This window comes from Lissotriton helveticus, chromosome 6 (assembly GCF_964261635.1).
Source record: "Lissotriton helveticus chromosome 6, aLisHel1.1, whole genome shotgun sequence".
Taxonomy (NCBI): Eukaryota; Metazoa; Chordata; class Amphibia; order Caudata; family Salamandridae; genus Lissotriton; species Lissotriton helveticus.
This window is the reverse complement of record NC_136067.1, coordinates 996,833,457-996,849,717: the sequence shown is the minus strand read 5'-3', so window position 1 is coordinate 996,849,717 and position 16,261 is coordinate 996,833,457. Positions and strand designations below refer to the sequence as shown.

At 49.2% G+C, this 16,261-nt stretch overlaps 1 protein-coding gene across 1 annotated transcript in view; it reads left to right on the top strand.

Annotated features, from left to right (window-relative positions):
* NUP43 (nucleoporin 43) overlaps nucleotides 1-10,308 on the top strand; it is a 173,321-nt gene extending 163,013 nt beyond the window's left edge. Inside the window, exon 8 of the mRNA XM_078646924.1 lies at nucleotides 9,803-10,308. Coding sequence (XP_078503050.1) covers nucleotides 9,803-10,020 — 218 coding nt within the window. The 3' untranslated portion in view covers nucleotides 10,021-10,308. The remainder of the gene's footprint in view (nucleotides 1-9,802) is intronic.
* The last annotated feature ends 5,953 nt before the right edge of the window (nucleotides 10,309-16,261 follow it).

Genomic DNA, 16,261 nt, shown 5'->3' with positions numbered 1-16,261 from the left:
GACATATTGATGTCAATTTTTGAAATATTGGTTTCCACAACTGAATGATGTTGGTCAACCTAGTATAGTGGTGGCCATGGTATAACCGTGGCAATTACTTGCTTCTTGTTGTTGGTACACATGGCATCAGGATTCCCACCCTTGGTCTAATGTTGATCCAAGCATGATGATTCTTGGCATATTGTAGACCTCCATGGCATGAGATAGTGATACATGGCATTCATGTGTGGCAGTGATGCATGTGAGTATGTGATGAAAATGATAAATTGGAAGTTTGATGGTCAAATGTGTATTTACGAAAAATGAAAAGATATTTGTGGCAAAACATGTTTTATTTTTTTTGTTTTTCGTAAATAAGCTTTTGTCATTTTTTTTGTTCTTTTCAAAATGAAAATGTGTATTTGATGTTTGGGGATAAGATGATTGCATTTCAACGTGTCTGTTAAGCCAGCTAGTTGAGTAAGAATCAGTAACACTCTCTGTACTGCTTGGGCCAGGGAGACACCCAATTTGGATCCCGCACCCCCCAACTCAACTGAGTCACTGACAATACTGAATATCTCTAATTTGGATTCATCACACAGGTTGTGTTTATTCAAAACATTATTATCGACAATCCGCTCTTAGCAAACAATACAATTAATACAATGTATGTACAAGATTTAAACAAAAAAAAATATTGCATCTTAAATCCTTTACCAAACGCAACACTGCAGTATTTCCACCTAAAGCGCCTCTTAAGCTTCTGTCCACTTTGATGCTAGTGACAGGCATTCACACGCAGCATTTGTATTTATGGTTTTATTACGGTGCACATTCCTTCAGTGGAACTGGCAGCCAAAGTGGCCAATGAGCAGTACACGTAAGCTGAGCGCCCAGACACTTTAAACGCATCATAAACTCGTCCCCACTAAAATATGCCCGGCCCTATGCGAACAACTGCATGTTTTGTTTACAAATTGTACTTGTGTTCAATTAGCACATCACAAACACAAGGAACACGTTATATATTCAAGGGGTAACTGAGGCCAGAGCTGCCCACTTTGGAGCTGGGAACTAGTTTGGAGTCTTGGCGCTGGCTCACCATCCTGTGAATCTGGGCAACTCACTTTAATTCCCCGTGCCTACCAAAAATTAATGTGTCCTCCTGTAATGTAACTGGTGCTCATGATAGGTTGAGGTAGAGTTTGCGCTGTATATAAAAAAAAGTGCTTGCATATATACTCCAGTGTAGTATGAAGGGATGGTGGTGTGCCTGATATCTTTCGAGAGATGAGTGGACGGATGGGTCATCTATGGCGTCCCCTCTCCTAAAAATGGACGCCACCGGGAATATGGAAGGGAATCCGTGCCTTGTGGTTAAATTGCTGACCCTACAACCCCGGGACCGTAAATCTAATGCTGGCATTGCAACGGACTAGCGCTTCTTGTGATTGTGCGCGAACCGACTGAGGCGCATGAACCTTTTTGTATTCACAATACAAATATCTCTAACAGAAGAAAGCACTGTGCGGTGTCTGCCTTACTTCTGCCCAGGTATAAATGCTATGCCTCGCTGACCACTGACTATTAGTATGTGCCCCATGCCTCTCTGACCACTGAACTGTTAGTAGATATGCCATGCCTCGCTGCCCACTGAACGGTTTTTTGTGGTCTTCTTTAAACAGGACCCAAACTCCATCCTGCATTATAAATGTGCATTCAACTTGTTCCAGTGTTCCACGGGTGACGTGTGTGCTACAGCTTGTGAGAAAATATAGATGTTATAGAATGGGAGAAGATGGGGCGGCCTTAAAACACATTTATATTACCCTTCTAACGTAAAAAAAAAGTCACATTGAAAACGACTGACATAAACTCTACATTTACTGCGATAACCCGTGCTGATCATAATGCTGTGTATTTCTCACCTTTCACCAGAATATTTTGTCCCTGAATTTTTTTAGAACCTCCGCTGTTTCAGTGGTGTAAAATCTTACAAGAAAGATAGCCAATCATTAAACAATTGGCGAATACGCTTGTGGATTTCAAGAACTGCTTCCAGGGTAATGTATGACTTTGGTGAGGAAATGTCCCACTTGAACAGAAGAGGCCGAGGCTTGCAGGATACTGTAGGTAGTGCAAGTTGGAATTCATGGGGCAAACATTATCTATCTGCTGATAGTCAGAGCAGGGAGCTCAGAGTTCAGCGCGACCTATTCTTAGAAAGTGGCATTGTTTTAATACATGGCCTTATGCTGCACTCATCGCCAGGATGTAAAGTGGTCCATTTGCAGGCAACTTTGTCCAGGCACGGTTTGTTCGGGGTCTGCTCTTCAAACTAGCAAACTCTGCACCCGCGTTTTGTTTATTAGGTCTCGCCTGACCCAGCGCATGCACTGGTCTGGCGAGACATTTAGTGAGGGCTGGACTGCATGGCTTGGCAGTTCGGGCTGGACTGTTCCCATGACCGTTCCCATGAGGCACAGGGTCAGATTGATTTGCATATGGCCATGTCTGAACTGGGGTGGCAGAGTGGGCTAAAGAACGGTGATGGATTAAACCCAGATCTGTTGACTGGGTGCGAGTGTTTGATTGGTTCAGAAGCTCCGTCCATCACCACCCCCTTTTGTACCGCTTTGTTCGCCATAAGTTGGCAGGGTATGCTCAGGCGTGAGTCCCTTTCTCACTTTGCCACTGGATTCAAGCAAGCCTGGCTGAAGACTGCTGAAATGCCAGAAACCGGTCCTAGGAAGCTTGTTTCCAGTCCAGGGAAGGCATGGCTTGGCAGTTCGGGCTGGACTGTTCCCATGAGGCACAGGGTCAGACTGATTTGCATATGGCCATGTCTGAACTGGGGTGGCAGAGTTGGCTAAAGAACGGTGATGGATTAAACCCAGATATGTTGACTAGGTGTGAGTGTTTGATTGGTTCAGATGCTCCGTCCATCACCACCCCCTTTTGTACCACCCCCTTTTGTACCGCTCATAAAATGCTACCATGGCCAGCCTAGAGCTACAGTGCATGTGCACAGGCGCGCGCTTAGGAGCCGAGGCGTCAAATGGCAAACCTTGTCATACTCATTTAAGCGCCCAAGAGCACTTTCGCCCGCGATCACTTTAGCAGCGCCCCTTTGATGTTCGCCAGCGAACACTTTTGCGGCGCCCCTTTGATGTTCTCGTTCAAAGAACATCAAAGAACATGTTTTGTTAATGCTTTGCTGCTGCCCGTTTGACTTACAACGTGATTTCTTTCCACAAACTGTGTTCCTTTATTTTGAGATGCTTTTAGTATTACTACCACACACACACAACCACACACACACACACACACAACCACACACCCACAACCACACACCGCACACAACCACACATAACCGCGCACACACAACCACAACCACACACACACACCCACACACAACCACTCACACACACACAACCACTCACACACAACCACTCACACACAACCACTCACACACAACCACTCACACAACCACTCACACACACACAACCACTCACACACACACAACCACTCACACACACACAACCACTCACACACAACCACTCACACACAACCACTCACACACAACCACTCACACAACCACTCACACACACAACCACTCACACACACAACCACTCACACACAACCACTCACACACACAACCACTCACACACAACCACTCACACACACAACCACTCACACACACAACCACTCACACACACAACCACTCACACACACAACCACTCACACACACACAACCACTCACACACAACCACTCACACACACACAACCACTCACACACACACAACCACTCACACACACAACCACTCACACACACCACTCACACACACACACCACTCACACACACACCACACACACACACCACTCACACACACCACTCTCACACACACACCACTCACACACACACACCACACACACACACCACTCACACACACACACACACACACAACACCACTCACACACGCACAACACCACTCACACACGCACAACACCACTCACGCACAACACCACTCACACACACACACCACTCACACACACACACACACCACTCACACACACACACACAACACCACTCACACACACACACACAACACCACTCACACACACACAACACCACTCACACACACACAACACCACTCACACACACACAACACCACTCACACACACACACCACTCACACACACACCACTCACACACACAACCACTCACACACACCCCTCACACACACACCCCTCACACACACACACCCCTCACACACACACACCCCTCACACACACCCCTCACACACACACACACCCCTCACACACACACACCCCTCACACACACACTCACACACACACACCCCTCACACACACACTCACACACACACACCCCTCACACACACACACACCCCTCACACACACACACACCCCTCACACACACACACACACACACACACACCCCTCACACACACACACACACCTCACACACACACACACAACACCACTCACACACACACACACACAACACCACTCACACACACACACACACACAACACACACACAACACCACTCACACACACAACACCACTCACACACACAACACCACTCACACACACACACCACTCACACACACACACCACTCACACACACACAACACCACTCACACACACACACCACTCACACACACACAACACCACACACACACAAACACCACTCACACACACACACTCACACACACACACAACCCCTCACACACACAACCACTCACACACCCAACCACTCACACACCCACACACCACTCACACACACACACCACTCACACACACCACTCACACACACCACTCACACACACCACTCACACACACCACTCACACACACCACTCACACACACCACTCACACACACCACTCACACACACCACTCACACACACACCACTCACACACACACACCACTCACACACACCACTCACACACACACAACACCACTCTCACACACACACACACAACACCACTCTCACACACACACACACAACACCACTCTCACACACACACACACAACACCACACACACACAACCCCTCACACACACAACCCCTCACACCCTCACACACAACCCCTCACACCCTCACACACACAACCCCTCACACCCTCACACACACACACCCTCACACACAACCCCTCACACACAACCCCTCACACACACAACCCCTCACACACACAACCCCTCACACACACAACCCCTCACACACACAACCCCTCACACACACAACCCCTCACACACACAACCCCTCACACACACAACCCCTCACACACACAACCCCTCACACACACAACCCCTCACACACACAACCCCTCACACACACAACCCCTCACACACACAACCCCTCACACACACAACCCCTCACACACACAACCCCTCACACACACAACCCCTCACACACACAACCCCTCACACACACAACCCCTCACACACACAACCCCTCACACACACAACCCCTCACACACACAACCCCTCACACACACAACCCCTCACACACACAACCCCTCACACACACAACCCCTCACACACACAACCCCTCACACACACAACCCCACACACACACACACAACCCCACACACACACAACCCCACACACACACAACCCCACACACACACACACAACCCCACACACACGCACAACCCCACACACACGCACACAACCCCACACACACCACACAACCCCACACACACGCACAACCCCTCACACACGCACAACCCCACACACACACACAACCCCACACACACACAACCCCACACACACACACACAACCCCACACACACGCACAACCCCACACACACGCACAACCCCACACACACACACAACCCCACACACACACACAACCCCACACACACACACAACCCCACACACACACACAACCCCACACACACACACAACCCCACACACACACACAACCCCACACACACAACCCCACACACACACAACCCCTCACACACAACCCCTCACTCACAACCCATCACACACACAACCCCACACACACAACCCATCACACACACAACCCCACACACACACAACCCCTCACACACAACCCCTCACACACACAACCCCCCACACACACACACACAACCCCCCACACACACACACAACCCCCCACACACACACACACACAACCCCACACACACACGCACAACCCCACACACACACGCACAACCCCACACACACACGCACAACCCCACACACACGCACAACCCCACACACACACACAACCCCACACACACACACAACCCCACACACACACACAACCCCACACACACACACAACCCCACACACACAACCCCACACACACACACAACCCCACACACACACAACCCCACACACACACAACCCCTCACACACACAACCCCTCACACACACAACCCCTCACACACACAACCCCTCACACACACAACCCCTCACACACACAACCCCTCACACACACAACCCCTCACACACAACCCATCACACACAAACCATCACACACACAACCCCTCACACACACAACCCCTCACACACACAACCCCTCACACACACACAACCCCTCACACACACACAACCCCTCACACACACACACAACCCCTCACACACACACACAACCCCTCACACACACACACAACCCCTCACACACACAACCCCTCACACACACACACACACAACCCCTCACACACACAACCCCTCACACACACACACAACCCCTCACACACACACACAACCCCTCACACACACACACAACCCCTCACACACAACCCCTCACACACACACAACCCCTCACACACACACAACCCCTCACACACACACAACCCCTCACACACACACAACCCCTCACACACACACAACCCCTCACACACACACAACCCCTCACACACACACAACCCCTCACACACACACAACCCCTCACACACACACAACCCCTCACACACACACAACCCCTCACACACACACAACCCCTCACACACACACACACACCCTCACACACACACACACCCTCACACACACACACACCCTCACACACACACAACCACACACACACACACACACACAACCACACACACACAACCACTCACACACACACACAACCACACACACACACACAACCACACACACACACACAACCACACACACACACACAACCACACACACACACACACAACCACTCACACACAGTTTCTATACATTTTCTAGGTACAGCATTCTCCTAGGAAAGCACTTTTACTGTTCTGTTGAAATTAGAAGCAATGTTTTTTAACTTAAATTTTGAATTGCATGCATTAAGCTTGCCACGTTTGTGATGTCATGTATATGTTCACTTTTAAAGCAAATGTTTGCAATAAAATTTGTTTTAAAAAAAAAAAAGACAAAAGCAACGATCACATCAGCCTGATAAGTCTTGGCTTCCACTGGGTTTTATTTATATTGGATACTGACTAACATCCCAGGCAGTATTGTTACACGTGGATAAGGTTTGGAGGGGGGGATGAAAAGGTAAATTAAGAAATATGTTTTGTACACCCAATTAGTTTTTTTTTTATACCAGCGTCCCCTTCGAGCTTCTGTTGACATGCAAAAGCACTTTTTCAATTTTGCATGTGCAAACCTGCTAATATAGTGTTTATTTTATTTTATATGTCCATGTTGCATTGATGATGCAAAGGTCACATTATGCTTTGTTTTGCATGTATGAAGCATTGAATATATGCATAAGGCACTGACAACATGTTATTGTTAATTAGCAACTTTACTACTTTATGATGGCACCCATAGTAACACTTTAACAGTTGTCCTTTGTTGATGTCATTTGTTATTTGAGACATATTGTAGCACTTGGGATCAGGTGAACAAAGCCGCAAGGCTGAAACATGTTAAGTTGTGCGAGGTATGCACCCAATAAATGCACGTTTATACACAAAGCAAGCGCATTACAATGTGGTGGATTTAGAATTGCTTTCGCCAAACTGCCTCTCTGGCCGCTAGCGCAACACCTTCATATGGCTGCAGGTAATAGTGAAGCGCTATGTAATGTGATTTAGACAAAGTAAGATATATTTGTATGCAGCTAAAAAGCCCTTTCTTTCTCATAGCCTGAACCTAAACACCTAGTGTATTTGTCATTGTTACTGTAGCAAACGCGGCACCCACGCTTTACCTTTAACATGGTTAAAGTAAAGCGCAGTAGCAAAAGTAAACAAATTGAGCGCGCAGGCTTTGGAGACCGAGTGAATGAGGGGGGAGAGAGCCGTGCTCATTTTCAAGCACACCCTCTTGCTTGTGGCACCATCCGCCTTGCGGGAGTGAGCAACAGCCAATTAGCATGCACGCTGCTGCTCGCTGCCGCAAGGTGGATGCCACCACAACCACGAGTGTGTGCTTCGAAAAAGAGCAGAATGACGGCTAAAGCTCCTCTTATGCAGCGCATGCACGCTGCGTAAGTGAGACCTAAAAACACCAAAGGGGAGGGGCGTGCACCCACCAAGCTGTTCAATTGTTCCCGCCCTACGAAACACACTAACAAACAGCCAGACTGGAGGCCGGAACAACCGGCCCCAAAGAGGAGGGGTAAGGGGCTGGCCGCCCATAGGCCACGCCTGCTGTGGACCTATGTCTGTATAAACATAATGCACCACAGCTGTACTTGCAGTTATGCCCGTTTCAGCTCCAATGCGACCTCTACTTTCTGTGACGGTTTGATGCCAAAATGGCTCTAAACCGCAATTGTGTAGATACCCATCGGAGCTGCGAGCCCCGCTCAAGTAGTCTCCCCCAAACGAACAACCTATCGCATGCCAGACTGGAGGCCGAGCATCAAACTGCCACCCATGGCGGCTAGCAGTAACAATAGACCGCTGCGCCTCCAACATATAACACACACACCTAATCGATGAACGCTATTCAAACCAGGGACGCGATGTAACACGGCCAACAGCGTGTCCAGCAGGCCAATTCCTCTGCTGCTGGCCACCATAAGAGGAATATCTAGGTGAGGGACCCACCTTAATACTCCACTGACCTCCCGGAAGTGACATCATGCCAGGGGTCACAGAGGAGGCGAGATCTCACGCTCACAGCGGCCTGCTTCAAGGCCAGGTGGCTACAGAAAAAATACAACCCTGGGCAGTGAGGAAACACGAAGGGGCTTTCTCCTCTAGTGTCCTGCTGTGGGTGACTTGGCCATCCGCATTGGTTTTTATGTTGATCTATGATCAAATCATTAATTTTTTAATAAGTTATAAAGTATGATAATTTATGAAAGCAATGCCCCGGACTCTGGGGTATGATCTCCCTTATGAGTAACCCTTCTCACATCAACCTCATGAATTGTTGCAATGGTCATAAAAGCTGTTGCAACACCTCTGTCTCTGGAGTAACAACATATGCCATGACTTTAATGGACAGTTGCCAAGTATTATTCTATGAAGAAAGGTTTTTTTTCAATCTAATGCGCGCACTCAAACATTTCCGTGTGGAATAAATCAAAGTAGTGCATAGTAGTTCTAACATTAGAGTTGAGCACGTCTCTCTGGTAATAGCGCCATAATAGACATGTCTATATGTTTAAAGTGACCTCAACAAATGACCATAGAGCCTTGCATTGTGTATTGACTCTTTACCACAGACCTTTTTCTTTTATATAAACAGAAAATAAAAAGTAATAAACTTAAAAGCATGCTTTGTATCTTTCATGCATTGTTGTAATTTCTGTAGAGCACTTTGAAAGCCTCATCTCGGCTTCGCCTACCTTATCAAGTGTTTAATAAACTCCATATTAATACATTTCCTTTTGGTTGTTTGCAGGTGGAAGGAATGCAACACACTTATCTCGGAGGAGTATGCAGCAATCTAATACTAATCAGCCTTCAATCAGTGCTTGGAACAGTAATGAGCGCATAGAGACCACCAATCTTTTGCCAAATCAGTCACTATCTGTTAATAGCTTGGATGTTTTAGGGCAGTGTTTGGTATGTGGGACTGATACAGAGGCAATTTATGTTACTAGGCAGCTTCTTTCCTAATCTGTACTTGCCCTTCATGTTTTCCAATTTGATGGTTTAGCACCGATTGCAGATCTGATAAAAAAAGATTGAACTTCATAAGTCAGGATTTGTTTTTTACACATCATACTTTTGGGAATGACACAATTGGTTCTGTAAATAAAAGTAATCAAAGATGTATTATTGGTAACATTTTCCAGATTAAATATTTATATTTTAATTTCTTGATTTCATGTATGCACTACAATGTGTTTTACACCATTCTGTACATATTTACTGCGGAATTAGTAAATATTTACCCTCTTAGAACCATAGTTGCATTTGCATTCTCATTGAGTTTTGTTTACTTGATAACCAAACATAAGTTACAGGTATGGTTTCTGGTTGTTAGCCAGAGGCTTTCCAATCCTCAGGGGAGAGTTTGACCCAGTACTATCCCAACGTGAAATGTGTAATGTGAGCAAACTTGCTTAACCCCTTAGGTGTTGAGGCTCTTCTCATCCTAGTGCTGAGATCATTTTTGGGTTTCACCTGCCGAAGGCTGCGCTCTGCGCAGCTTTTCGGCGCAGGTGAAATCCTTTGTTGACAATAAGGACTTCGGGAACGTCCCCCGGCTCTCATTGGCTAGCTCCATAAGTGGAGGCTAGCCATTGAGTGCCGGATCTGTCCGTCAAGGACGGACCAGATTCGGGGGCGTTCCCGAGATTTTTTCCCAGGGCGGAGTTACGTTTTTTCCCGTTCCCTCCCCTTTCGCTGAAAGTCTGTCCATTCCCGCCCCCACCGTGTGCCTTTCCGCCCCCCCCTCGCTGTCCTGTGCACGTTTCCCGCCGTCCGTGTCCTCTCCCGCCCCCTCCCGCCGTCCGTGTCCTCTCCCGCCCCCTCCCGCCGTTGGCCGAGCAAGGTCTCTCGCTTCAGCTCGTCTCCAGACAGATACCCACCCCCACCCTCCACGACATCGCTTCTTCAGGCAAGCAGACAGACCTCTCTCTTCGCTGTGCTACCCGTGGACAGATCTCCGCCCCTGAATCTCCTCCTACTCATCAAGAAGGGGCTGGCTCTCAGAAGCCCGCCCCCGAGGCTGTCACTGGCCTGGCCGAGCCCACCATGCCGATGAGCTCCTCAGACTCACCCTGACCAGAGGAACGGAGCTACGCCCTGAGAAGCCAAGCAAGGAGCGGGAGAGGCCAGTAGGGCAGTGGGCATCACGGTAGAGGAGGGCACTGCATCACGCACAGGAGGACCAGCATCACACCCGCTGTATCTGTAGGGCACCTCTGTCCGGAACAGCCCTCCTGTCGCTGAGCTTACACTGCCATCGACGGGCTCTACGGGGACCCCAGCCCGTCAGAAACAGCCTGGCAGGGTTCCCTGTACAGGCTTTTCAGGGAACCCCCGGCCGGGACAGGTTGCGCAGAGGGACTTCCGCAACCCTACCCCTGTCTAAAAGACAGCGGCAGTCACCATGAAGGCAGCTGTGGACATTAAACCAACGTTAACCATCATCAAGACAGAAAGACTTGATCTCGAGCCATGCCCATGCTCCCCCGGTAAGTACGTTGGACTCGACCACTTTAACGGTATCATGCCAGAGGCAGGATTTGACAGACGGTCCCAGGGTCTGTGGGCAATGGCAGGCTCCGATTGGCATTGTTTAGCTCGGAGTCCAACGCGGGTTCTGAATGGCATTGCCAAGCTCAAGACTAAGCGGCAATCTGGAGTGTAAGGCTCTGTTAATACAAGACTCTAACCAATTGGCATCTTTATGTTCTGTAGCCAGTAGGAGATCTGATGTGCACAGTAAGGTAGTCTCTGATTGCCATTGTCGACGAGCTTTAAGGTCAACATCAATATGTAATGTGCTGCGTCGGGCCCTTTGGTCACTGGTAGGGCCTGATTGGCTCTGTAATGTGCTGGGGGGGAGCCAGTGTCAGGGCACAGAATATAATAGACATTGCCAGAGTTTTAAGTCACAGACAGGCTCAGATCAGATTGGGGGGGTTACCAGCAATCTATAATGGGCACTGTCAGGCTCTAGGGCTAACAACAGCCCCCTATGGGCAGGGGCAGGCTCAGAGGCCAAAACCACTTTTAGTGGGCAGGGTCGCTCCGAGGCCAGTGCTGGTCGCAGATGAGTAGTCTCATGCTCTGGGCGCTGCCAGGATCTGTGGTTATTGGCTGCCACTAATGGTCAGTACCAGATTCTGAGGCCAGTGGCAGTGTTTATTGGCACATTTCCGCTATGATGACCGGATCTGGTTGTAATGTTCAGCATATGAGCTAGAGGCATGTTTTGCTGGTCAGTTTCGAGCATTAATGGCCAGTGGGGAGAACTGCACATCACTTGAAAGCAAGACCAGCGACGGGTGTGACGGGTGCTGTCATGTTCACATGACTGTGACGGACACTGGTGTCCTCTTCCTGGCTATTATGTCAATAACTGGCCCTGTTGATCAGTTTCAGATTCTGCAACAAGTGGCAGTACCTGGCACATGTTTCCGCGTGGTTAGTTGCAATCTGTATGTTTCCTAGGCTGCACAACTACTTTCGAACTTAGTTGGACACTTTTAGGTTCTGATGGGTGTAGTTGCATTCAGACTCTTATATTCCTTCCCAGCTTTGAGTCTCTCGTCATTTAACACACTTTGTTGCCCTTGGTCTGGTAGGCTGGCTCCAAAGGTCTCTTGCAGCCTCTGGGGCCAGTAACAACAGCTGCCACTTCTAGGTTCTAACGATCACTTCCAGATCTGCACCCTTTCAGGCTGCTCAGCTAGTTGCAGACTCCGATGGCCTCTCTCAGGTCCCTGGACCAGCTTCTGGCTCAGCCTATCAAGAGCTGTTCGTCATTTGCATGTCATGGTGAATTCCTGACCCAATGGTAATTTTTCACTTTAAGTTTCACAGGCTCCCGCTGCTGATCTGACGCTGGCCGGGGAGGGGTGAGGTGGGGGTGGGGGTGGGGTTGGAGCTGGGAGCCGTTACTGGGTTTCATCACACCCCCTCCGCCTCCAGCAGTCCTTTTATTTTCCCTCTTCCTTGCATTTTTCACTGTTGCCTCATATTTTTGCAGCTGCAGGTTGTGCAGAGCTCGCTCTTGTGGTTTAGGGAAAAAGCATTCTGGTGAGGCCTTAAGATTTCACAAACATCGGACTATCTGATGTGGCAACGCTGAATCACATCACTCAGCTACGAGACTCAGATCCACTTTGTTTTCTAAAGAAGGCTCAAGTCCAGCTGAGAAAAGCCTGGCGAGAGATGGCAATTATTGGTTTCTTTCTTAGTTTTTTCCATGTCATTATTTCTTTGCTCTAACCGCTCTCTTCTGACATCTAGTTTGCTTCGAGAGAGGGTTTTCTGCTGTTTGAGCTCCAGATATTTATTGTGCTTGCATTATTGTCCCCTTTCGGAAACAACACTTGCATTTTAAAGTATTTTTCTCCACACAAAAGGCAAGACGATAGCTGGGAGAACTGGCCTTGGGCAACAGTGTTAGTCTAGTGTGGTCCCATACAGTGCCATGAGAGTATGCTTTTTAATTTCTTGGCCTCAGATGGGATTTTTAATTGTGCGATATCCTCCTTTTTGGAGTTGTGTGGGTGTGTTTTTTTTAATCTATTGTGTCCTCCAAGATACGTCTTTAGGCGTGTAAGGTTTATGGAGTGCTTCTTCAAATTTCTGATGTCATCCCAACTGTTTCTTCAGGTGTGTTATGTTCTCTCAAGTGTTTTATGGGTATTATGTCTACTGGAGTACTGAGTCAGATGCAACATCTCATTTAAGATGGCACTTCCGTTTTGTGATGTTGTATTGAAGTTTTTGGGTTTCACCTGCCGAAGGCTGCGCTCTGCGCAGCTTTTCGGCGCAGGTGAAATCCTTTGTTGACAATAAGGACTTCGGGAACGTCCCCCGGCTCTTAAATGGAGGCTAGCCATTGAGTGCCGGATCTGTCCGTCAAGGCCGGACCAGATTCGGGGGCGTTCCCGAGATTTTTTCCCAGGGCGGAGTTACGTTTTTTCCCGTTCCCTCCCCTTTCACTGAAAGTCTGTCCATTCCCGCCCCATCCGTGTGCCTTTCCGCCCCCCCCTCGCTGTCCTGTGCACGTTTCCCGCCGTCTGTCCTCTCCCGCCCCCTCCCGCCGTCCGTGTCCTCTCCCGCCCCCTCCCGCCGTCCGTGTCCTCTCCCGCCCCCTCCCGCCGTCCGTGTCCTCTCCCGCCCCCTCCCGCAGTCCGTGTCCTGCACCGGCTCTGAGTCACTGTGTTGTGCACCGAAATATGGATGCCGGCATGGAGAAGGAGTGCAGCGCCCTCGGGGGGCTCTTCCCGACCATCATCAGCGACATGAAGGTAGGAGAGGCTCCTGCGCGCATCGAGAGGGGTCGGTGGGGGGAAGGGCGCCTCTCCAGGGACGGGATGCAGGGAAGTTCTCTTTGGAAGTGGCCCGCTCCGTGTCTGCACTTCCCCACACACACTGCGGCATAGGGCCTCTTAGCAAAGGTCCCTTCTTGATGCGGGGCCCGTGGGCGGTGTGGTTTAGAGGGAGTCTGCCCTCGGTGGGTGGTAGTTAGTCCCTCCTCCTGACTCCTGCTCGGGCAGTGCGTGCCTGTGTTTTCCTCCCGGCCTCGTTCGCTCAGGTCTGTATTTTCTACTGTTGCTACTGCAGCGTTTGCTGTGTAACAACAACATAGCGACTAGACTTCTCCTCCGCCGCTGCGCTTCCTCGTGCCGGGAAGACGCGCTGCAGAGCCTAGAACAGCTTTTATGGCATAGACCCCTCCTCCGGTGCCTGCCTGGACCAGAGGTCCTAATCCTTTCTCCCCCTCACCCCTCTGACCCCCAGTGTTGTCTCGGCTATAACTGGGCCCCGGAAACAGACCGGGTGGCCAGAGAGCAGAACAGTCTCTCCCGAGCTCTCTGCGAGACAACGGGGTAGCATGTGTGTAGTCTGTGTCCCCTTCACAGACTGCTTGACAGCAGACATAATCATTTATTGAGTGGGGAGATATGACGCCCGAATGACAGCCCAGCCTTCACCTCTGTCGAAACACTCCAGTCAGACACACAAACAGGCAGCCACATAATTACGTCTTAGAGGTATGCACACCGACAACACACAGACTGGCACACCGACAATGAGACACTCAGTCTAGTGTGCATACACTCACAGACTCAGGCAGACACACATCAAGAGTCGCTGACTAGCAGACCGTAAACAAACACACACAGCCATGATGCCACACAGACACAAACAAGCAGCCTCAGCCAGTCAAACTCACAAAGAATGGCACACACATTCAAGCACGCAGGCATATAACCACAGACACACTAACACACCATTAGACAGTTATGGAGATATGCGCATTCATACAGGAACGCAAATCAAGCATACTTACAGACACACACCAGCACTCACAGGCACACATAAATGCACTGTCAGTAAGACACTTCACAGACACACACATAAACACGGTCAGACACTAAGAGGAAACCACAGGCACATGTGCGCAGTGGTAGTCAAACAGAAGCGCATACCCGCGTGCACAGCAGCAAGCAAACATGCACACATCCAGCAGGACCTCCACAGTCACACTTACACCTCTCACCCTGCTCACACACATACTTGCGCGCACACAATGTAGACCTCAAAGTGGTGGGAACAATAATCTTTCTTGGGCACAAAATATGAACTGCACCTCTTGCAATTTGGTGGCACATTTTTTAAACAAAAATCACAGTTGCTACTTGCATCTGCCAGGGTGCTATAAACGTCCCTGCACTGCTTTCAGTTCTGCCCCAAACACATCACTGCGAACGTGCGGTGCAGGCTACAGCCAAAGTCCATACAGACCATCGCACAGTCAAAGACAAAGAATCAGTGCGAAGTCAGCGCCTCATCTCCGGTTACAGGGGCACAGGCATTGTAATAGAGGCGAGGCTGTACTTAATAACTTTAGAGCTGGGTCGATAGACGGGTAAATGGCTCAGTAGATAAGCAAACAAATGGGCTAAGGAGAAGGATGGACAGATAGATGGTGTAAGTCAAACAAGAAGGCTGGGTAGACAGATTGACTGACGAATGGGACATACAGGTATAGAGACCGTGTAAACAGAGAAACTGTTTTGTGAAAGGCAGCCATTAAATCGTTCAGCCCACTCTCCTGTACCACTCCAGATATATACTGCATTAAGACATGTGATTCACGGTGTATATATAGTGTGGCATAACTAGAGATCGATAATGTGATAAGAATTTCTTCTCAGGGACATTG